This window comes from Erinaceus europaeus, chromosome X, assembly GCF_950295315.1.
Source record: "Erinaceus europaeus chromosome X, mEriEur2.1, whole genome shotgun sequence".
Lineage (NCBI taxonomy): Eukaryota > Metazoa > Chordata > Mammalia > Eulipotyphla > Erinaceidae > Erinaceus > Erinaceus europaeus.
In genome coordinates, this window is record NC_080185.1 from 80,063,342 (window position 1) to 80,089,323 (window position 25,982).

The following is a 25,982-nucleotide window of genomic DNA, read 5'->3' on the forward strand; positions in this document are numbered from 1 at the left end:
CCACCTCACCCCCGTGAGAATGTCATACATCAAAAAGGACAGCAGCAACAAATGCTGGAGAGGCTGTGGGGACAAAGGAACCCTTCTGCACTGCTTGTGGGAATGTAAACTGGTCCAGCCTCTGTGAAGAGCAGTCTGGAGAACTCTTACAAGTCTAGACATGCACCTTCCATATGACTCAGAAATCCCTCCCCTAGGGATATAACCCAAGGATTCCATAATACCCAGCCAAAAAGAAATGTGTACACCTATGTTCATAGCAGCACAATTTGTAATAGCTAAAATCTGGAAGCAATCCAGGTGTTCAACAACAGATGAGTGGCTGAGAAATCTGTGGTATATATACACAGTGGATTACTATGTAGCTATTAAGAACAATGAACCCACCTTCTCTGCTCCATCTTGGATGTAGCTATAAGGAATTATGTTGTGAGCTAAGTCAGAAATATAAAGATAAGTATGGGATGATCCCACTCATAAACAGAAGTTGAGAAAGACTAACAGAAAGGGAAACTCAAAGCAGGATTTGACTGAATTTGGAGTAGGGCATCAAGATAAAAACCCTCGGTTTAGGGTGAGGGTGGATGTTCAGCTTCATGTGATGGAGGGAGTGGGCGGGGGGAAGGGAAGGGGTGGGGAGATGGGATGGGACATAGTCTTTTGGTGTTGGGAATGGTGTTTATGTATACTCCTATCAATTTTTAGTCATATAAATCACTATTTACTTAATATGAGAGGGGTAAAATTGATTTTAGTCTGTGATTTTAAATCACAAAGTCTTTTTTAATACATAGGCTGTGTCTTTGATATATTGACTCCCTTAAAAGCTTAGACCAGGGAGAACAGAAGCAACTGGTGGCACAGCTATATACAAATAATGTTAAAGGACACAAATTATGGTCATCTTGTGTATGATACAGCAAATCCTAACACTGGGATATTTCAAAGTTAACCCCATCGTCAAATAATGAGATTATAGCAATAACTATCTATTGTCTTCTTGAACCCTAAGACAACAGGAACCTCCCATTTCCTCTATAGAGCCTATATTTCTCCCAGTCCTGGAACCTCTGGGGTGGGGCTAACTTCCCTGCATCCTTCTCTCAATTCATACCAAATGATATTGCATCTGCTAATTCCAGCCTAATCAACACAAGAGTACCACCTCAGCATGCTTCACTTCAGACTGTGTCCTGAGACATGAGGCATGGAATGTCACCTCTTCACCCTCATTACTTGAGTGATACCTTTCCTTTCATAGTACTCTCTAATTTCAATCCAGGATTTTCACTTCCTAACAAAGTCCCCAAACATAGATATAGACCAGGTTCTGTAAGATGGAGCATATGTTCACATGTATCCATAAATTACGGCACAATATATACCTGAAAGCAAAAATACACAATAGTCTACAGTGAGTCACTATAAAGTTCATAATGAAATAGTGTCTACTTAGAGTTAGATAACCTCCTCACCTACTTCCTATTACAGTTCTCTCACTCACTCCAAAGCTAACATCATCAAACCAAGGATTGCAAAAGCTGAAGAAGGGCAAGAGACTGGCATACTTTAATGATGACTCTTCACTGTCAGGCCACCCCATCAGCTAGGGCCCTAATCAGGGAGTCTTGAGATTTCCATACAGACTTGTTGGGCCTAGACCTCAAATAAATCCCTCTCCCCATTGTTACTTTTATAAAGAACAGCACAATAGACCCCTTTTTGGGCTCCCATAGGGCCTTGCCCCAAGTTGGATCAGCAATGGTAGAGAATGTTCCATCACCCGAATGGAGGCTGGACAATGTAATTTATGCTACACTTGAGGAAGATGGGGCCTGATATTGGGGCAGCTTGGAACATTCCTACTTATGACCACAGAATGTGAGCTCAGATCTACAGCGATGTAGAGTTCACATAGGCTCTGAAGCTGAACATGGGCCCCAGATCACATAAAATCAATGGTATTTACAATCAACAATATTTATACACTTTTTCCATATTTGGAGCCACTCTCTTCCTGTTTCCAGCTTTCTGGTCCTTCTTCCACCCATGACATCATTTCCCCAGACAATAATTAGGATCCACCTGCATATCAGATTTCAGGCTCAGGCCTAAACAACAACAACAATAACAACAACAACAACAAACACTAGTATAGCCATAGGCCCTTTGGAATATAACTAAAATATGCCTACTAGGTATCTACAAAATGGAGACCCCCCCCCCAGCTCCTTATCTGCACTATTCCAGTCTTTAATTCAATGATCGGTCAACAATTTGTTTGGCTTTATATGTTAACTATTTTTTCAACCACCAGGTTCCAGATGCCACCCAGATTTCCCTGGTCAGAAAACCTCACCAGTATGTCCTGGAGCTCTGCTTCCCCAGAGCCCTCCCCACTAGGGAAAGAGAGAGACAGGCTAGGAATATGGATTGACCTGTCAACACTCATGTTCAGCGGGCAAGCAATTGCAAAAGCCAGACCTTCAACCTTCTGCATCCCATAATGACCTTGGGTCCATACTCCCAGAGAGTTAAAGAATAGGAAAGCTATCAGGGGATGGGATGGGATACAGAGTTCTGGTGGTGGAATTTGTATTCAGTTGTACCCCTCTTATCCTATGGTTTAGTTAATGCTTCCTTTTTATAAATAAAATATAAAAAATAGAGGTATAAGATTACTACTGTTATGAGTTTACTCGTATGGTATATAAGTAAATAAAAGAAATTTATGAATTACAGAAATCAAAAACAAAACTTTCATTTTAAAAGTTTTATTAGCAATTTTATATTTATTTATAAAATTATGTATTCAATTGGGATATAATTCTACACTGTTCCCACCCTCAGAATTCTGAATCAGAAGTCCCTCCATTGCAAACCACCATGGTTCTCCCTGGGTTACAAATATGGATTAACTGTCATCTGTACAAGTATTTGTCTACATTTGTACATATTTGCCTCCTTTTTCTTCCAGGTCCAGTCCTCTCTTCCCATCCAGGCCACATATAAACATATAATTACATCCAAATATTTCTCTCTTTTTTACCTCCTCTTCTGGGTCCTGATAGAGCTAGAGTTCAGAACCCTCTTATCCCTTCCCCTATCACTTCTCCCTCACTTGAAGTATGGATCAAAGTTGTTTTGGTGTGTAGAAGGTACAAGTTCTGGTTTCTGTAATTGCTTCTCCACTGAAATTGGGTGTTGGCAGCTTGATCCATTCCCTCAGCCTGAAAGACAAACATTTATAATAGTGAATACCAGGAAAGAAGGAATGAGCTGGGCTAATTGGATAAATAGTTGAGTATATGCTTATAAATGAAAACTACACTTGTGGTGGGTGAACAGAAGGGAGTACATACAGATGTGTTGAAAATGATGCATATCTGAGGACTGGCACAATAACTGACTTGGACACTGTCCTGCTTTGCCATTAGTGTGATACAGGTTTAAGTCCAGCGGTCACTGCATTGGAGGAAGCTCCAGTGCTATCATGTCTTCTCTTCTGTCTCTCTGTATCTGTGAAGAATTCATTCAAGATTGATGAAGATCCTGTGATAAAACAAACAAATGAAGCCTTGTATAATGTTTCAAACATACTGCTTCAATGAAATGATAAAATTACTTCTTGGTAGCTTCATTCTTTTCTATTTCATGCATTCCATTGAGTCCATAAGTACTGACTTGTCTGAAGGATTATGCTTCTTTTTGACCTATTGTATTTTTCTCTTCTAGGCAGACCTCCAGGTGGACAAGGAGAGACAGAATTTCTTTGAATCCTCTCTTGATTATGTTTATCAAATCCAGGAAGTTCAGGAGTCCAAGAAGTTTAATATTGTGGAGCCAGTAAGTTCAATCTATTGATGAGTAGTCTGACGGTAATTCTTCTTTTTAAAAATTTTTTATTTAAGAAAGGATTAATGAACAAAAACATAAGGTAGGAGGGGTACAACTCCACACAATTCCCACCACCCAATCCCCATAACCCACCCCCTCCCATGATAGCTTTCCCATTCTCTAGCCCTCTGGGAGCATGGACCCAGGGTCGTTGAGGGTTGCAGAAGGTAGAAGGTCTGGCTTCTGTAATTGCTTCCCCGCTGAACATGGGCGTTGACTCGTCGGTCCATACTCCCAGTCTGCCTCTCTCTTTCCCTAGTAAGGTGTGTCTCTGGGGAAGCTGAGCTCCAGGACACATTGGTGGGGTCTTCAATCCAGGGAAGCCTGGCCAGCATCCTGGTGGCATCAGGAACCTGGTGATTGAAAAGAGAGTTAACATACGAAGCCAAACAATTTGTTGAGCAATCATGGATCCCAAGCTTGGAATAGTGGAGAGGAAGTGTTAGGGAGGTACTCACTGCAACCTCTAGTGTACTTCTGCTTTCAGGTATATATTTTGCAGTATTTTATGGATACGTGTGCACATAAGCTCTCTCTCACAGAAACTGGTGTATATCTGGGTTATGGGACTTTGTTGGAAAGTGAACTACCTGAGATGAAATTAGAGTGTACTATAAAAGGAAAGGTCTCACCCGAGTAATGAAGCTGAAGGGTTGTCATTCCACACGTGAAGTCTCTGGACACAGTCTGAGGTGAAGCATGTTGAGGTGGCAATCGTTGCGTTGGTTAGGTTGTGATCGGCGGATGCAATATTATTTGGTTTGGATTGGGAGATGCATACAGGAAAGTGGGCCCTATCCAAGGGTTCCAGGACTGGGGGAAGTAGGGGCTCTATAGTGGAGATATGAGGTTCCTGCTGTCTTAGGGTTCAAAAAGACAATCGATAGTTAATATTATCATCACATTATTTGTTAATTGGGTTAACTTTGAAAAGTCCCTTTGTTATGGTTTGCTGTACAGTATCCAGTATCTTGTATATAGCTGTGCTATTGGATGCTTCTAAACTACTTGGTCTAGGCTTTTGAGAGAGTCCACATATCAAATACATAGCATATATATTAAAAAGATTCAGTTTGTGTTTTGAGAAACTTTGAGACATACAATTGATTTCCCCCCTCTTATATTAATTAACTACTGATTTATATGTCTACATTTTGCTAGGAGTGTACATAAACACCATTTCTTTGAATCCTCTCTTGATTATGTTTATCAAATCCAGGAAGTTCAGGAGTCCAAGAAGTTTAATATTGTGGAGCCAGTAAGTTCAATCTATTGATGAATAATCTGACGGTAATTCTTTTTTTTTTTTTTTTTTGCCCCCAGTGTTATCTCAGGTCTCGGTACCTGCACCTCAAACCCATTGCTCCTGGAGCCATTTTTTTTCCTTTTTTTTTTTGTTGTTATTGTAATTGGATAGAACAGAGAGGAATTGAGAGAGGAGGGGAAGACAGAGAGGTGGAGTGAAAGATAAACATCTATAGACCTGCTTCACTGCTTACAAAGAGACCCCCCCTGCAGGTGGGAGCCAGGGGCTCGCACTTTGTACTAGGTGTGCTTAACCTGGTGCACTATGCCCGGCCCCCGATCATTATTATTTTATTGATTTAATAATGATTGACAAGGTTGTATAGGATAAGAAGGGTACAATTCCATACAGTTCCCACCACCAGACTTCTGTATCCTATCCCCTCTATTGGGAGGTCCCCTATTCTTTATCACCCTCTAAGTTTGGGACCATTATCATTATAGGGTGGAGAATGTGGGAGGTCTGGTTTCTGTAATTTCTTCTCCACAGGACACAGATGTTTACAGTTTTTTCCATACTCTCAGCCTATTTGTATCTTTCCCTATTGGGGTAGTGCTCTGGAGAGGTGGGGTTCCAGGACACACTGGTCAGGTTGTCTTTTCAGGGAAGTCATGATTGGTGTCATGGTAGTGTCTTCAACTTGGTGGCTGAGAAGTATTAAAATATAAAGCAGAACAAATTGTTTAATTATCAGGAACCTAAAGTTAAGAATATAGCAGATGAGATTTGGAGTATCCATTTTAGAAGAAGCTAGTAAGTCTATTTTAGGTATATTCCATGGTGCCCATGACTTTACTGATGACTGAACTCAATAGCTAACATGCAGGTGGACTGAAAGTATTGTCTGAGGAGATGGTGTCAGAGTTGGAAATAGGGCTAGAAAATTGGATCAGGGTAACTCCCAAATATGGGAAAAAGTATATAAATACTGTTAACTGTAGTCCCCATCAATCTGATATGGGTCCCATGTCTATTCGTATCCAGCACAGGATCCTGTCTTACCTCTGCATCCCTGTAGGTTTGAGCTTGCATTCCATGGTCATAGCTAGGAGCATTCTAGGTTGCACTCATTTCAGTACCCATTAATGACAGCAAGTGTGGAGCGTTTTAATAATAAAATTGGAATACAAAGGTAGTTAATATTTAATCATGAATGTCAAGTAAGTAGATACTGATTTATGTTCTTGGACTATTATTAATCTTTGCTTTTCTTAGTTTTGTCATTTCAACTTTGTTCACTATTCTCTTGCTGTGATTATGACTTTTTTCTGTTTCCTTTTTCCCTCATATCTTCTTCTTTCAATTTTTCTGACACCTTTATTTTTTATTTCCTCCTAGCTTCTTGTCTTCCATGGTTTCTGAAAACTTCTGAAGGTATACATAACATACCAAGCTCTGCTTTAGCAGCTCAAGTCCCATGCATTTAATGACTTCACATTCTTGTATGTATTGGTGGGGTAGGTGGGGTGTTGCTTGAAATCAAAGAAAAGACTTTATATACTTAAAGTATATACTTTAATACTGAATTGTATCACTGACTTCACATTTCATTTTCACTTCTATTCTCTTTTTTTTTTCTTTGCTTCCTGGGTTATCACTGGGGCTAGGTGCCTACTCTACAAATCCACTGCCCCTAGCATTCATTTTTTCCATTTTATGGTATAGGACAAAGATAAATTGAAAGGGGAGGGAGCTATAGAGAGTGAAAGAGGAAAAAAAAACACCTGTAGACCTGCTTCACCACTTGGGAAGCTTCCCCCCCTGCAGGTGGGAAGTGGGGGCTTGAACTGGATCATTGCATGCCTCCTTGTGCTTAGTACTATGTGTGCTTAACCATGTGCGCCACTGACCCCCCCCACTTCTATTTCTTTAAATCTCTCCAAATCTTAATTTTTAATCTCTTAAATCTTAATTTTGTAAAAAAGAGGATATGTTTTGATATGACAAATTTATTAGTTTTATCAATATTCCTTTGAATTAGAAAAGCTGTATTCTTTTAGCAGAAGATTTAGAAAAATTATAATAACCAACACATCCTCCAGAGACAATCATTTTCAATATTGTGGCACTTTTTCTTTATAGTTCTCTATCTATCTTATCTCTCTATGCTTATACATGTACTTTATATTTATGGGTATATATATATATATTTGCATTTACATGTATCTGTATTCATACATATGCACACATGAAAACATGCATTTATTCATTATCTAACTCTTATGAACTTATATTAGTAGTTATCCTAATAACTATAATATAACTATAATATATATAATATAATATATAAAATAAAATATAATATATAAATATAATAACTATAATATAAATATAATAAATATTATAATATAAATATAATAATACCATGCCTCGGCCTTGCGTGAGCTTAATGTGCAGCTTGACGATACGAGAATCTGGCATGAAGTCCAGCCAGTCTACTCTCGATCGCACTCTGTCATTTCACAAACATCTCATAAAAACTGCAGCAAAGGTGGGCGCGAGGAATAACATCATTGCAAGACTGGCCAGCTCTTCATGGGGCGCGAGCGCTTCCACACTACGATCATCATCTCTGGCATTATGCTATTCCACTGCAGAATACTGTGCCCCAGTATGGTTCCGTAGCCCCCATGTCCACTTGGTCGATTCCAAATTATATTCCTCCATGAGGATAATTTCTGGAACCATCCGTTCCACCCCGGTTCCATGGCTGCCAGTTCTTAGCAACATCGCCCTGCCAGATATTCGTCGGGATGCAGCATCATCTAAGTTCATTTCCCACGTCTACGCTCGACCGGACCTGCCAATATACGCGGATATCTTCGCCCACCCTGTCTAATGCTTGACGTCTCGTCACCCAATCTGGTCCCCTACGCCTACACTGAACTTCTCTGTTCCAGACTCTTGGAAACAGAGTTGGCAGTCAGCTGAGGTAAAGAACAAACACCTCATCACAGACCCCTGCAAGCGTCAACCCGGCTTTGACCTGGCACGTTATGATTGGGCCCTCCTCAATCGCTATCGAACAGGCCAGGGCCGGTGCGCCGCTATGTTCCATCGCTGGGGAGCCAGAGACGACCCGAACTGCCCCTGCAGCTACAGACAGACTATGACCCACATAGTCAATGACTGCCACCTCTCCAGATTCAAAGGAGGTCTCGAAACTTTACATCAGGCTCAACCTGACGCTGTTGACTGGCTACGGAAGAAGGGCAAATGCTAGAAGAAGAAGAAGTAGTTATCCAACAGTGAACAAGCCAACATTTGAAATTTTGAATGTTTTCTTAGTGATTTTGCATTATTTCACAATATTATCAGATTTATATATTTTCTCTTTTTAAAATACACCTTCAGCAAGGACGTGGGTTTGACTCCCCCACTCTCTACTTGAAGGGTGGCTGCTGTTTGAGTTGTGAAGCAGGTTCACAGGTGTCTTTCTCTCTTCCTCTCTCTCCCCTCCATTCTCAGTTTCTCTATCAAATAAAATAGAAAGGAAATGAAAAAAAAAGGGAAAAATGAAAAAAAAAAAAACCTTTCATGGTGTAGACAGAAAGGAAAAAAGGATAATATAGCAAGTTTTGTTACAGGCTGAAACAGAATAAGAATGGGCAGCTATTCGATTTTCAGAAAACTTACGGCATATTTTTCTATGCAAAAATATTTCATGCATTTTTTTTTCAATTTAGTATTTTAAATGAAGTGATTGAAAAGAACCTATGGAAATGCTTTTAAGATAAGACATATAGGATGAAAGATGACATCATGTGAATAGTGTGGAAAGATATTTCTAGGCACACTTAAAGACGTGCATTTAAAGACGTGCATTTTTCTTTAAGTTAAGAAAGAATAAGTTCGGGGAAGAAAAATATTAGTACATTTAGATACTGTTAAGAGAAAAGGTGAGTGGCAAAAAATACTGTTTGACAGGAAGTCATAAAACCTATTTGTTTAGTAGGGTATTCAAATTTTAGTTTAAATATTTTATAAAATCACTGATGGGTGTTAAAACAAGATATGATATAGGTTGAGGGGGTGAGATGATATGTGTGTGTGTGTGTGTGTGTGTGTGTGTGTAGGGTAACTTGGAAGTGGCAAACATAGGATGAAGAAGCTTATTAAGAGGCTACTCTAGTTGTCAAGACAGAGAAAATGTTGCTTTGAATTATAGTAGAAGTAGTGGAAATTAAAAAATTTAGTGACTTCAATTGAGATATATTTTGGAGTATGATGATGGAAGTTTTAATAGATTAAGATATGAGAAAATCAGGAATGATTATTTACTTTACAGATTGGCATTTTTCATACACACACGTACACATAACACACACATATATGTATAGATGTAGTTTTTTGGTAAAAACAGAGAGAAATCAAGAGGGAAGGGGATACTAAAGAGGGAGGGAGAGAGACACAATTGCAGACTTGCTTCACTGCTCATTAATCTTTTCGCCTGAAGATGGGGGCAGGACCTTGATTCGTGTTCCTTGCCTGCTGTAATGTGTGTGCTCAACCAGATGCGGAATTGTCTTTTTCTGAGAAGGGAAAACTTGAGAGAGGAATAGGAAGATTATGTATATGTCTTTGCATGCATGTATATATACACATGTGTTCTATGCATGTGCTTATTTTCAGTTTATATTCAGTTTACATACATGCATATCTATATATCTATACATATCTGTCTGCATATGCATGCAGTGTGTATGTGCATACATATGTGCTTATCTATTTACTTTCTTTTTCAAAATTTTTAAAATTTATTTTAAAAAGGAGACATTAACAAAACCGTAGGATAAGAAGGGTATAACTCCACACAGTTCCCACCACCAGATCTCCATATCCTATCCCCTCCCCTGATAGCTTTCCTATTCTTTAACCCTCTGGGAGTATGGACCCAAGGTCATTGTGGGATGCAGAAGGTGGAAGATCTGGCTTCTGTAATTGCTTCCCCATTGAACACGGGTGTTAATCCATATTCCCAGCCTCTTTCTCTCTCTTTCCCTAGTAGGTTGGGGCTCTGGGGAAGCGGAGCTCCAGGACACATTGGTGGGGTCATCTGTCCAGCGAAGTCTTGTTGGCATCATGCTAGCATCTGGAACCTGGTGGCTGAAAAGAGAGTTAACATACAAAGCCAAACAAATTGTTGAGCAATCATGGGCCTAAAGGCTGGAATAGTGCAGATGAAGTGTTGGGGGGTACTCACTGCAGACTATTGTGTACTTTTGCTTTCAGGTATATATTTTGTCCTATTTTATGGATACGTGTGAACATATGCTGTATCTCAGGGGACTTGGTCTATATCTAGGTTTCGGGACTTTGTTAGGAAGTGAACCACCTGGAATGGAATTAGAGAATACTATGAAGTAAATACTACTATTTACTTTCTAGAAAGTATAGGACAATATTTACTACTTAGTACATTTTAACATTGTCAGCATTGAACTATATTTAAGTAATTATATTCAGGAAGTGGATGTCATATTTTATTTGCTTATAATTACTGTATTTGTCCTTTAATGAAATTACCTTTTAAACATTTTATAAATTTATCATTTATCATATGTCTTCTGCAACCCCTCTGAAATATTACTGTTTTGGAAATAGGTTTCATTTAAGTTTCATTTTTCTCTTAGCATTATAAAAGTCTTTAATGTGCAGAATCCTACTTTACTTATTTATTCCTTATCTACTTACTTATTCATCATGTATTCATGAATGATTATTCTGTGCTAGGCTTGATGGTATAGAGATACTAGACAGTCTTATTTCCATTTGTACAGAGTGTAACAGGTTTTATGTGCTATTTGAGAAAAATCTGATTTAATACCTTTTAGTAATTCTTCTTTTCAGGAATTGAGTCCAGTGCAAATGTTTAATCCAATATGAGGATTGCTATGTGTAGGATCTTTTGTGTTTGCATGACTGCTTTTAGTGCTATGTTGGGTAAGCACTATGTGGTGTTTCTGTTTTGCTTCTCTGTTTCCTTCATTGGATTAATGAGAAAGTAGTAGTGGTAATATTTTTTGTGTATTTTTTCTAGGTTTTGGCCTTTCTTCATAGTCTTTTCATTTCCAACAACTTGACTGTAGAACTCACACAAGATTTCCTCCCATACAAACAACAACTGCAACTTAGTTTGCAAAATGTGAGTTTTTTCATCTATTTTTTCTTGAATTTTTGATGGAATAAATTTTACCTTGGAATCTAGGTTATTACATACAAGTGAATTGGTTAGACACACTGATGTTAGTCACAAACATTTTGGTTTGTTGGCCTACTTTTGCTCTTCTAGTTTCAGCTCTTGTCTTAGTGGCTGGCTGTTCCTTCAATTCACCCTTCTACCCATTAGTTCCTTTAACTATCATATATTTATTAAGTGTTATTAATTTGCTGCATCTCTCCAAGAACATTATCCAGCTACAGGCTTGTTTAAGTATAGATGTTATGTGTCTTCCCTCCACTCCATCAAGACACTCTCATTTTGGGCTTCATAAATGTGAATTCTCAGTTTTCCTTTTTTTTTTTAAATTATTTTTATTATCTTTATTTATTGTAGGGGAGATAGGGGCAAAGAGAAAGAGAGATACCTGTAGCCCTGCTTCACCACATGCAAAGCTTTCCCTCTGCAAATGGGGACCGGGGGCTCAAATCTGGGTCCTTGAGAACTGTAACATGTGCACTGAACCAGGTGGCCACCGCCCAGTCCCTTTTTCTAAAAATTAAAATTAATGTTACATTAATTTTAATTATTTCCTCTACCTTCTATTCCATGCTGGTTATAATACAAGAAGAAGGCACAGGTCTTCCATTCTTGTCATATACATATTCTCTTTTATATTGTAAGAAAAAAGTAAAGAGAGACCAGCGAAACCAGAGAAATGATCCATTTTTTACCATGCAAAGTGAAAGTCAGGATATCATGCACAAAAGCGTCCAAACCACTTCTCTTCCCCTTCTTATTCATTTCTTTAGCCGAGAGTGATTAATGCTCTGGAGATAGTGATTATATTCACTGTGCCAGGTGTTTTAAAGGTATTGTGTTAGGGCCCAGGTAGTAATGCAACCAGTTAAGAGCACATATATTTGCATTTGCAAGGACCTAGCTTCAAATCCCTGGTCCCCAGCTGCAGGAAGGAAGCTTCAGAAGTGATAAAACAATGATCTTTTCCCTTTCTATTTTCCCCTCTAGCTCTACCTTCCCTTTCAGGTTTTGTCATATCAAATGAAAGAAAGGAAAAAAATAATATGCATTATAATGAAACTTGCTAATTTTCTGATTTTTAAGGAATATTCAGTCTCTTGGGGATTATATTATTACAAGTACTATAATAGAATTAAGACAAAATTTTAAATTAGAGAATGGAGTCAGAAAAAAAATCATTGATGTTGGATTAGTTGCATTGTGTGAAATTCAAAGATGCATTTTACATAAATGATTGGTAAGATGCATGACAGATAAAATTTCACTTGCTTGCTTAGCAGTATTTTAATTTAGAGTTGTTATTATTGTTTCCTTCTATGTGTACTTTTCTTTTTTGGGTACTCCTTTTCACCAGAAAGTGAGACCTCTATCTTCTGCTAATTTACAAAATAATCCACTAACCAAGGGAATCACTTGACTCTTCCACAAATACAACTTGATAAGCATGAATTTGATAAGTCCTTATATAGATATATATGATGAACTTATGTACAGAATAATTTAGACAGTGAACTCAGTTATATAGGTTGGCTAGACTGCTTTCTTCAGTGATATCATGGCACTATCTTGTAATTCAACACTAAGGATCTATGTCTATTTTTTTACTTACACTTCAAATTGTATTTGTTCTTCTGGTATATCATTATGATTTATTTCTCTAGTTTCAAGTATTAATATATTAGTTTTTACATTATTTTATTCATAAAAATTAAAATAATAGTTTTTATGTTGACTATATGCAGAGATAGTATCATTTCATATATTGATATTTTATTTAATGCCAAAAACTTGATTTATAAGCAATTAGACAGAACATAAGACATTTCCCTGTTAGCATTGTATTTGGGAATCCTTTTGGCAGTATTCCTCTTTTTTAAAATTGATTTAATTATGAAACACAAGTCCTTTGGATAAGAGAAGTACAATTCCACACAGTTCCCACCACCAGAGTTCTGCATCCTATCCCCTCCATTGAAAGCTTTCCTATTCTTTATCCCTCTGGGAGCATGGTCCCAGGATTATTATGCGGTACAGAAGATGGAAGGTAATTGGCTTCTGGCTTCTGTAATTGCTCTCTGATGGACATGGGCTTTGGCAGGTTGATCCATATTCTCAGCCTGTTTCTGTCTTTTCCTAGTGGGGCAGGGCTTTGGAGAGGTAGAGTTCCAGGTAGTATCCCTATTTTGTAAAGCAGGAGCTGATCTGATGTTCAGAATTCTAAGAAACCTTACTGACTAGAATCTTATATGTGTTAGAGGTAGTTTTGTAGATATACTGCTATTTCTATTTCTCATTCTCCTCCCAGCCCCGTGTTTAATCAGAGTCATGGATACATGATTTCGCTGCTCCAGACTGTTTTTGTTTTTTTTTTTTTTTTTTTTGCCTCCAGGGTTATCACTGGGGCTTGGTGCAAACACTAAAATTCCACCACTCCTGACAGCCATTCATTTTCTTTTTTATTTTATTGGATAGGTCAGAGAGGAATTGAGAGGGTCGATATTGCTAGATAAGGAGAGAGAACCATAGACACCTGCAGGCCTGCTTCACCAATTGTGAAGCATCCTCAGTGCAGAGGGTAACGGGGCTCCATCCCAGGTCCTTGGGCATAGTACTATGTGCACTTAACTGGGTGTTACTGCCCTGCCCCTACAGTTTGTCATTTCATTTAGACAGAGAGGCAAAGAGAGTCAGAAGCAGAGAGACATCACAACATCAGTCTCTTCAGGTGAGATATCACCTTCTACATGGTTCTGGATTTGAAGCTAAGCTGCATGTATGGCAAGACATACCCCTCTGTATAGTGAGCTATATTCCTTTCCCCTTATAGTCCTTAGTCCTATTAAGCTTTATGATATTGTTTCCTGGACATTATTCCAGTCAACGTTTGTGTTTTGCTATGTAGGCACACATAATACAAGATATAGAAAGACTGTGCTATTATCTGATCAGTAAATGCTTATTCATGATGATTTTGGTTAAGATAACTATAATCATAATGTTTCCACAGACAAGAAACCACTTTTCCAGTACCCGGGAAGAGATGGAAGAACTTAAGAAAAGGATGAAAGAAGCTCCTCAAACATGCAAACTTCCGGGACAGCCAACCATTGAAGGATATCTTTATACACAAGAGAAATGTGTGTGGAAATATACAGATACCTTGTCGGTTTCAGTAGTTTGGCACCTTCCACCACTTGGCCTCTTCAAATTTGAGACACACATACTGTTCTCAGATCCTTGACAGCTATAGCTCTTGTGAAGCATTCTGTTAATAGTGAACATGAAAAAGAAAGACAAATTGTAGGGGGAGCACAAAGATTTATTTGATAGTCTCTGAGACTGTAAAACTGAGTCTTTGAGACATTTTTATTTATTTGCTCATTTTTTCTGTGGTCCTTCTATCTCTGCCTTTCTAAGATACACTTACTACTTTGGTGTGTCTTTTGTTTTTCCCTCTTCTCCAGGTTCCGATGTAATTGGAGTTCAATGTCCTCTGGTCATCTTCCCCTAACATTTCTCCCCCCCTCCCAAACACCCAGAAGTATGGGACAAAATTATTTATGGGGTGCAGAAGGTGGAAGGTCTGGCTTTCATAATTGCTTCTATTCTCTGCTGGATATGGGCATTGGCAGATCGTTCCATACCCCCAGTCTGTTTCTGTCTTTCCTTTGTGTGGTAGGGCTCTGGAGAAGTGAGGTTACAGGGCACGTTGGTCAGGTAGTCTGCCTATGGAGTTCAGGATGGAATCATAGTAGCATCTCCAACTTGGTGTCTGAAAGGTGGTAAGATATAGTCACCCTTATAGTGCTCGCTTTGGCAGCACATATACTAAAATTGGAATGATACAGAGACAGAATCACCTGTGTGATTCCTCAGTGCCTGAGTTTTCTAATTTTCAGGAGGATATGCCATTGTTCCTCATTATGATATATGTTTACTGAGAATTCTGTCAGACACTGTGAATTTATGTGAGGATTCCCCTCCAAAGTAATCCACCTTTGTTTTTTTCCTAAGGAAATTCATAGTGTGATAAATTTGACAGATGGCATTACCAATAATTATAAATCAAAACTATTAAGCTCCAAATAAAAGGTACATAAAGTTAATGAGTTTGAAATTTGAGTGAGAATTTTACAAGAACGGGGGGGATGCCAGCTATATACCGATATACATGTAAAGACATAAAGGTATGAGAAGATTTATCCGTAGTTTATCTTTAGGGTCTTGATTTGTCAATAATAGCCCTGGTTTGCAACTGTTGTTCTGATGTACTTGTTTAAACTTTTATTTATTTTTTTATGAGTGGATAAGAAATTTTTATTTTGTTTTTCATTTTATTTCTTACCTATTTCTAGGTTCAGTGCCAGCAAAGTGACACACAATGAATCCACTATTCTTGGAGGCCCTTTCTTCCTTCCTCCCACCCTTCCTACCTATCTCTCTTATAGAGGGTGAGATATAGATAGAAATAGTGTGCTAGAGAGACACACAGAGAGAAACCTGGTGCAGTGCTCCATTACTCCTGAACCCTGCCCCTGTAGATGAAGACCAGAGTCATAAGCCTAGGTTCTTGTGCCCATCTGGTGATATGTTTGTTTTATTTGGTGAGCCACCAACAGTTATTCTGATGTAATTATTAGTAGTCTCCAGTTTACTATTAATTGTGAGGGAACACTTTAAAAATCTGACTTTGGACTATAGCTTATGTAGTATATTTGCTTGATACCTGAAAACATTTATTCCTTTTAATTGATAAAACAGAGATAAATTGAGAGGGCTGAAAATTCCAGTTATATACTATTACATGAGGGAAAGGGAAGACAGGGAATGAGAAAGAGAGACACCTGCAGCATTGCTTCATCATTCATGGAGGTTGCCACCGACTAGGGGCTGGACTTGAACCAAGGCCCTTGTGCAAGATAACATTTGTGCTCAACCAGGTGTGCCACCTTCCAACCCCCTGAAAATTATTTAATGAGGCTAGAGCATAAGAGTGAAGATAGCAAAAGAAGATGCACATATGATTTCATTGTGAAGTACTTTTTGGGTTAGCCAAAGGTACTTGAAGATATTGGGAAAGCCACTGGTAGTTTAACATGATGTAAGAATGCATTTAAAAAATACCTCTCTAGCAAAAAAGCAGTGAATGAATTAAAAAGGTGATTGATGGGGATACAGAGATAAGACCACTGGCAGTAGCTGGGTAATATTGAAAGAAAGTCATGAAATTTCGCTTGAAATATAAAACATTAGTAAATAGGTCAACAATAGGGCACTTTATTCAATTCTGAAAGGGCTAAGGAGAATGTGATAGCTGAAGGAGAGACACAATCAGAGTAGAATCAACAGAATCTCACCACTAATCTAAGTGGGCAGGATACAGAAATAGGGGCTGAAAATGACAGATGTTTCTAGCTCATACATTAATATTTTTACTCATGCCATTCGTAGGAAACAAAGTAAGGAGAGATGTTTAGAGTGAGTTAGAGTAGGTATAGAGAGCAATTATGTTCTCCGTATAAGCAGCAGCCAGATAGAATTGCAGGACTGGGGTTTAAGAGACTGAATCTGAAGCATGGCCGTGAAAAATAAGTTATTCACAATTTGTATGTTGGGGTGGACCAGCCTTACAGTTCATATGTTATTCTGGCATCTCACTTTTGCTTTTTTTTTTTTAAGGGGCTTTGGGAATATCCTGGGTGAAATACTACTGCCAATATCAAAAAGAGACCAAAATACTCATCATGATACCCATGGAGCAGAAATCAGGTGCTAAGCAGGTGAGTTTTTTGTGTTTCAGATTTTTGAGAAGTATTTGTAACTTAATACATCTGAAAAAAAAATATATAATTAGCTTAATATCAAAGAGCCAAAACCATTACTGTCAAAACTATTCATATCTTTCCTTTGAGCAATGTTTGTGTTCAGCTGAGTATAAAACATAGTACTTATACCAGGCTTTCTGAAAATACCTGTATTATTTTATACCATTAGTAGATTATTACAAGTTACTTATATTGTGCAAATCATTGCTAAAAAATATGTATAAGGTAGAGGAGGGAATCAATCTAAGAAGATTTTTCTATATGAATTCCTTCAACAACAAGTGAAATATATCCCAAAATTCCATTTTTAAATGAACATGTCTGTTTTATAAAATTGGAATGACTTTATTCTCACATTATGTAATTCTTTAATATCTTTGAGTAGCTTATATCTCTTAATGAATATTTTTCTCAAATAAGCAAATGATGAGTTTAGTATATTACAATACACATGGAAGAAACTCCCCCCCCCTCTCTCTCTCATCTTCCCCCCAATAATCTTATTATTTATTTATTTTTTATTTTTTAAATTTTATTTATTTATTCCCTTTTGTTGCCCTTGTTGTTTTTTATTGTTCTTGTTATTGTTGCCATAGTTGTTGGATAGGACAGAAAGAAATGGAGAGATGAGGGAAGGATAGAGAGGGGTAGAGAAAGATAGACACCTGCAGACCTGCTTCACCTCCTTCTTCTTTTTTAACCAGAATAGTGCTCAGCTCTGGTTTCTAATGGTTCTAGATCTTGAGCCTGGGAACGCAAAGCCTTGGGCATGAAAGTCTTTTGCATAAACGTTATGCTGTCTCCCAGCAGCGAAATCATCCTTTTCTGTTTTTTTTTTTTTTTTTTTTTAAGATTACACGTCATAGTCACAGAAAGTGCCCAGATAAGGTTTTAGGACTATTTTTTAAAGGATTTCCAGGTTTTTTTTTTCAGGTTCTTTTTTTTAAATTTATTTTTTATTTAAGAAAGGATAAATTAACAAAACCATAGGATAGGAGGGGTACAGCTCCACACAATTCCCACCACCCAATCTCCATATCCCATCCCCTCCCCTGATAGCTTTCCCATTCTCTATCCCTCTGGGAGCATGGACCCAGGGTCATTGTGGGTTGCAGAAGGTGGAAGGTCTTGTTTCTGTAATTGCTTCCCCGCTGAACATGGGCATTGACTGGTCCATCCATACTCCCAGTCTGCCTCTCTCTTTCCCTACTAGGGTGGATCTCTGGGGAAGTGGAGCTCCAGGACATATTGGTGGGGTCTTCAGTCCAGGGAAGCCTGGCTGGCATCCTGATGGCATCTGGAATCTGGTTACTGAAAAGAGAATTAACATACAAAGCCAAGCAAATTGTTGAGCAATCATGGACCCAAAGGTTGGAATAGTGGAGAGGAAGTGTTGGGGGTTACTCACTGCACACTCTAGTGTACTTCTGCTTTCAGGTATATATTTTGCACAGAACCTGGTCTATCTCTAGGTTTTGGGACTTTGTTAGGAAGTGAACTACCTGGGATGGAATTAGAGAATACTATGAAAGGAAAGGTCTCACCCGAGTAATGAATCTGAAGGGTTGTCATTCCACACCTGAAGTCTCTGGACGCAGTCTGAGCTGAAGCATGTTGAGGTGGCAATCTTTGTGTTGATTAGGTAGTGATCGGCAGATGAAGTGTTATTTGATATGGATTGGGAGAGGCATGCGGGAAAGTGGGCCCTATCCTAAGGTTCCAGGACTGGGGGAAATATAGGCTCTATAGTGGGGATGTGAGGTTCCTGCTGTCTTAGGGTTCAAAAAGACAATGGATAGTTATTGCTATCATCACATTATTTGGTAATTGGGTTAACTTTGAAAAGTCCTTTTGTTAGGGTTTGCTGTATTAGTACCCAATATCTTGTATATAGCTGTGCCACTGGTTGCTTCTGATCTACTTGGTCTAGGCTTTTGAGAGAGTCCGCATATCCAGTTTTTACATATTGTTGGAGATACTACAAGATATACTTCAAAAATTAGCATTAAAAGTCAAAATGGTGCATTTTTATTTAAGTAGGTAGGCAAGAATTTGGAGGAAAGTTGAACCATTTTCTTCATTGTAAATGCTTTTTTGTGGAAGGTCTATCATATAGCATGCTAATGAGATATTAGAGAGGAATGAGATTCAGTGCTAGACTTGGAAAACATTTTATATTATCTTTAAAAATAAGTTTATCCACTCTGCCTTAAATATCATTTTGGAGATGAGATGTACCTCTATAATGATGCATGGCGAAAAGGTTTCCAGATACCTCATACATACTTCTTTGTGGAGCATTCTTTGTTTCATAACTCCAAATTTCTCCTTTTTAAATTTGTCTTCTAATTGTAAAAGTATCTTAATATGGTTTCAATAAGTTCTTCTTGTTTTAGAACAGAGTGCTAGTTCTATCATAAATTTGCTTGTATTTTTAACTGACAAGTACTTATCGACAATACTATCTTGCAGTTCCTTCCATTTTTTATATACATAGTACTTTCAAAATTTCACTTTAAAGTTTTTATTTTTTTTAAGATTTACAAGACCTTTATCTTACTTGGAGATATATTATCTTATGAACCAGTGCTACCTCTAAAACAAAAAAGCCCAAATAAAAAAGATTTCTCATGTACCTACCCTATGATCCTGCAATTCTACTCCTGAGGATATATCCTAAGGAACCCAACACACCCATCCAAAATGATCTGTGTACACATATATTCTTGGCAGCACAATTTGTAATAGTCAAAACCTGGAAGCAATACAGGTGTCCAACAACAGATGAGTGGCTGAGCAAGTTGTGATATATATATATGAAAACTACTCTGCTATAATAAATGGTGACTTCACCGTTTTCAGCCTATCTTGGATGGATCTTGAAAAATTCATGTTAAGTGAAATAAGTCAGAAACAGGAGGAGGAATATGGGATCATCTCACTCTCAGCAGAAGTTGAAAAACAAGATCAGAAAAGAAAACACAAGTAGAACGTGAACTGGAATTGGCATACTGCACCAAAGTAAAAGACTCTGGGGTGGGTGGGTTGGGGGAATACAGATCCAAGTAGGATGACAGAGGACCTAGTGGGGATTGTATTGTTATATGGAAAACTGGGAAATGTTATGCATGTACAAACTATTGTATTTACTATTGAATGTAAAACATTAATTCCCCAATAAAGAAATAAAAAAAAGATTTCTCAGTTTAAAGCCCCCCTAATAAATTGGTTGCTGGACTTAGAGAGATAGAGAGAGAGAGACAGAGAGAGAGAGAGGAGAGGGCAGCTCCAAACCTTACTTCAGTGCATTGGTGCCAAGGTTCAAACCTAGGTCAAGCATGTGACAATTTAGCACACTATCCAAGTGAGCTATTTTCTTAACCCTGTTAAAGTATTTTAACCAGTATATTCTTGTTTTTTGTTTTTTTTTTAAGCTAGAATTGGGAGATAGAAAACCTGGTAGAGTTTACACCTCTCCAAGTGTAAGGCCTTAGTTTAAACCCTGGCTCCACATTGAAGCAATGTAGCCCAAAAGGGAGCACCATAGGTGGTGGAGTGGTACGATGGTGTCTGTCTTTATATCGCTTCTCTTTCTTTCTCTCTCTCTCTCTTTTTCTCTCTATCTCTCATATATATATATATATATATATATATATATATATATATATATATATATATATATATATATATATTTGCTTCTTTGCTGGACATGGGTGTTGGTAGGTTGATCCATAACCCCAGTCTTTCTCTTACTTTCTCTTATCTTTTCCTAGTGGGGTAGAGCTCTGGAGGGGGAACATTCCAGGACACACTGTTGAGCTCATCTACCCAGAGAAGTCAGGATGAAACCATGGTAACATCTGCAACTTGGTGTCTGAAAGGTGGCAGGATATAAAGTGAGACAAAATGGCTAGTGAACTGGAGTCAAAAAGTAGAAACAGCAGGTGAGATCAGGAATCCCAGGGTGGAAAAAGCTATACGTCCATCTTAGGCATATTTCCAGTGGCCCACGTCTATGATAGTATGTGCCTGAGTTTGATAGCTAGCATGGAGTTGGATAAAACACTGTCTGAGAAAATGGTATCAGAGTAGAGAAAAGTACTAGAAAGTTTATGATGACGTTCCTGATGGAGGTGAATGGTGGTGGTGCAGAGAGGGATCTACTGGTGGTCTAGGTGTATCATATTTCTGTGGGAATACAGGATTCCCTAACTAGGGCCCCAGATGATGAGGTGGTGAGATATTGACCAAAAAGGCCAGTATTAAGTGGGCCAGCCTGTTGTCCTTAAACAACTTTTGGAGGTCTCTCTTATCTGATAACGTTAGACTTTCTCCCACTTTAAGCACTGTTATTTGTTGAACTCAAACAGAATTAGTGTTTGTTTATCTTTAATCTATCTGGGCCTTTCTATTAGATTGTTAGCTAATTCGGTTTAAGTCTAATCAATTAGAGAATTTATGATGCCTTCTTTAAGCACTTCAACTAGGATTCCAGGTTTATTCGGTCTAGGTATAATCATAAAAGTCTATTGAAAACTATTACTTGAGTTAAATAATTGTCCCTTGCTTATGGATACATGTATACCTGTACACAGTATGCTAAATGCTACCCTATATCTAGTACCTGTAACTTTGTTAGATGATGTGGCATCTAACTTAGATGTAAGCAATCCTATGTGTTAGGAAAGATTTCACTGGTTTGAAGATTTGTGAGGTTGACATCTAAGACCCAGATGCAGTCCAATGTAAGAATTCAGTAGCAGCATAATGTGAGATGACAGCACTAGTAGTGATTTGGTTGATGTCAACACAACTAGTGTGGTGTTAAGGAGTCAGAGCGATAGAATATCAAGAAGTATGGGCATAGTCCTAGAGTTTCCAGGACTAGGAGAAATCACTATCTAAAAGAGACTGCAAGGGATTTCTTGTAGTTTTAGAAAGAGCTTAGAGTAGCAATAATTAATTATTATTAAATCCAGTACAGTTGTTTCTTTTTTTTTCTTCACTAGTCTAGTGGTTAGCATCTATGGTAATATACTCAGTCTCACGGTTCTTTGTGTGCTTTAGTGGTATCTGGACATTTTTTTTTATTTAAGAAAGGAGACATTAACAAAATCATAAGGTGGGGATGTACAACTCCACACAATTCCGCCACCCAATCTCCATATCCTATCTCCTCCCCAATAGCTTTCCCATTCTCTGTCCCACTGGGTTGTGGGTTGCAGAAGGTGGAAGGTCTTGTTTCTGTAATTGCTTCCCCACTGAACATGGGCATTGACTGGTCCATCCATACTCCCAGTCTGCCTCTCTCTTTCCCTAGTAGGGTGGGTCTCTGGGGAAGCGGAGCTCCGGGACACATTGGTGGAGTCTTCAGTCCAGGGAAGCCTGGCTGGCATCCTGCCGGCATCTGGAACCTGGTGGCTGAAAAGAGAGTTAACATACAAAGACAAACAAATTGCTGAATAATCATGGACCCAAAGGTTGGAATAGTGGAGATGAAGTGTTGGGGGGTACTCACTGAAAACTCTAGTGTACTACTGCTTTCAGGTATATATTTTGCCCTAGTGTATGGATACCTGTGAACATATGCTCTATCTCATGGAACCTGCTGTATATCTAGGTTTTGGGAAGTGAACCACTTGGGATGGAATTAGAGAATACTATGAAAGGATAGGTCTCACCCTAGTAATGAATCTGAAGGGTTGTCATTCCACACCTAAAGTCTCTGGACGTAGTCTGTGCTGAACCATGTAGAGGTGGCACTCATTGTGTTGATTAGGTTGCGATTGGCAGATGCAATATTATTTGATTAGAATTGGGAGAAGCATGCGGGAAAGTAGGCCCTGCCCTTGGGTACCAGGACTGGGGGAAGTTTAGGCTCTTTAGTGGAAATGTGAGGTTCCTGCTGTCTTAGGGTTCAGGAAGACAATGGATAGTTATTGTTACCATCACATTATTTGGTGAATGAGTTAACTTTGAAAAGTCCCTTTGTTAGATAGACAATCAGTTTTTCCCCGTCTTATATTAATTACTGATTTATATAACTAAAGTTTAATAGGAGTGTACATGAACACCATTCCCCCCACCAAAAGATTATGCCTCATCCCACTCACCCACCCCTACCCCACCCCACCCCCGCCGACCCAGGAAGCCGCATGTCCAACCTTCCACTCACCCCAGGGTTTTTACTTTGGTGCCCTACTTTCATTTAGTCAGATCCTGCTTTTACTTTCCCTTTCTGATCTTCTTTCTCAACTTCTGTTGATGAGTGGGATCATCCCATACCCATCTTTATCTTTCTGACTTAGCTTACTTAACATAATTCCTTATAGCTCTGACCAAGATGGGTCAGAGAAGTTAAGTTCATTGTTCTTAGTAGCTTCATAGTATTCCATTGTGTATATATACCACAGCTCTCTCAGCCAGTCATCTGTTATTGGGCACCTGGGTTGCTTCCAGGTTTTAGCTATTATGAATTATGCTGCTATGAACGTAGGAGTACACACATCTTTTTGGTTGGGTTTTATGGAGTCCTTGGGGTATATCTCCAGGAGAGGAATTACTGGGTCATATGGAAAGTCCATGTCTAGTCTTGTGAGAGTTCCCCAGACTGCTCTTCACAGAGGCTGGACCAATTTACATTCCCACCAGCAGTCTAAAAGGATTTCTCTGTCCCCACAGCCTCTCCAGAATTTGTTGCTGCTGTCCTTAGATGTATGCCTTTCTTACAGGAGTTAGGTGGTATCTCAATGTTGTCTTTATTTGCATATCTCTGACATTCAGCGACCTGGAGCAGTTTTTCATATGTTTGTTAGCTTTTTGGATGCCTTCTGTAGTAAATGTTCTGTTCATATCCTCTGCCCGTTCATGGATGGGTTCATTTGCTTTTTTGGTGCTAAGGAGCTCTTTGTATATTTTGGTGATTAGTCTCTTGTCTGATGTATGGTATGTGAAGATCTTCTCCCATTATGTGAGTGGTCTCTTTGTTTCTGTGATAGTTTCTTTGGCTGTGCAGAAGCTTTTCAATTTGATATAGTCCCATTTGTTTGTTTCTGCTTTAGTCTTCCTTGCAATTGGGTTTGTTTCCTCAAAGATGTCCTTGAGGTTTAGGTGGGAAAGTGTTTTACCAATGTTTTCCTCTAAGTACTTGACTGTTTCTGTTCTAAAATCCAGGTCCTGGATCCATTTGGAGTTGATTTTCATTTCTGGTGAGAGAAAATGGTTCAGTTTTATTCTTCTGCATGTTTCAACCAGTTTTCCCAGCACCATTTATTGAAGAGAGCCTCCTTCTTCCATTTAATACTTTGGGCCCCCTTATCAAAGATTAGATGTCATAGGTTTGGGTGTTTAGTTCTGGGATTTCAATTCTGTTCCACTGGTCTGTGTGCCTATTTTTGTTCCACTGGTCTGTGTGCCTATTTTTGTTTTGATTATGATGGCTTTATAATAAAGTTTGAGGTCTGGGAGTGTGATGCCTCCATTTCTGTTTCTTTTCCTCAAGATGGTTTTGGCAATTCTAGGTGTTTTTGGTTCCTGATAAATGATTGTAGTTTTTGTTCTATTCTCTTAAAGAAGCTTGGTGGAACTTTGTTAGATATCACATTAAATTTGTATATTGCTCAGGGAAGAATATTCGTTTTGATGATGTTTATTCTTCTGATCCATGAGCACGGGATATCTTTCCATTTCTTGGTATCAGTTTCTATTTCCTTGAATAGTGACTCATAGTTTTCAGTATACAAGTCTTTCACTTCTTTGGTCAGCTTTACTCCTAGGTATTTGATTGATTTTGCTGCAACAGTGAATGTGAGTGATTTCTGGATGTCTTCTTCAGATTTAGTGTTTGCATAAAGAAATGCCACTAATTTTTGTACATTGATTTTGTAGCCTGATACTTGCTATATTGCCTAATGACTTCCAGTAATTTTCTGCTGGATTCTTTAGGTTTTTCTATGTATACTATCATATCATCTGCAAATAGTGAGAGCTTGACTTCTTCCCTTCCAACCTTTATTCCTTTGATTTCTTTCTCTTGCCTGATTGCTATGGGAAGAACTTCCAATACTATATTGAAGAGTAATGGTGACAGTGGACAGCCCTGTCTAGTCCCTGATCCGAGGGGGAATGCTTTCAGCTTCTGTCCTTTGTTTTTATATTTAATTTTTTTTATTTTTAATTTTTTTTAAGAAAGGATTAATGAACAAAAACATAAGGTAGGAGGGGTACAACTCCACACAATTCCCACCACCCAATCTCCATAACCCACCCCCTCCCATGATAGCTTTCCCATTCTCTAGCCCTCTGGGAGCATGGACCCAGGGTCGTTGAGGGTTGCAGAAGGTAGAAGGTCTGGCTTCTGTAATTGCTTCCCCGCTGAACATGGGCGTTGACTGGTCGGTCCATACTCCCAGTCTGCCTCTCTCTTTCCCTAGTAAGGTGTGTCTCTGGGGAAGCTGAGCTCCAGGACACATTGGTGGGGTCTTCAATCCAGGGAAGCCTGGCCAGCATCCTGGTGGCATCTGGAACCTGGTGATTGAAAAGAGAGTTAACATACGAAGCCAAACAAATTGTTGAGCAATCATGGATTTCAAGCTTGGAATAGTGGAGAGGAAGTGTTAGGGAGGTACTCACTGCAAACCCTAGTGTACTTCTGCTTTCAGGTATATATTTTGCAGTAGTTTATGGGTACGTGTGAACATATGCTCTCTCTCACAGAAACTGGTGTATATCTAGGTTATGGGACTTTGTTAGA

The 25,982-nt window shown here is 38.6% G+C and overlaps 1 protein-coding gene across 2 annotated transcripts in view; it reads left to right on the plus strand.

Moving 5' to 3' along the window:
* Window positions 1-25,982, plus strand: part of OPHN1 (oligophrenin 1) — a 385,226-nt gene that overhangs the window by 106,778 nt on the left and 252,466 nt on the right. For both annotated transcript variants that reach the window (XM_060183179.1, XM_060183178.1), the window contains exons 7-10: window positions 3,736-3,846; window positions 11,244-11,348; window positions 14,413-14,542; window positions 17,085-17,185. In XM_060183179.1, the coding sequence (XP_060039162.1) occupies window positions 3,736-3,846; window positions 11,244-11,348; window positions 14,413-14,542; window positions 17,085-17,185 (447 nt within the window). The remainder of the gene's footprint in view (window positions 1-3,735; window positions 3,847-11,243; window positions 11,349-14,412; window positions 14,543-17,084; window positions 17,186-25,982) is intronic.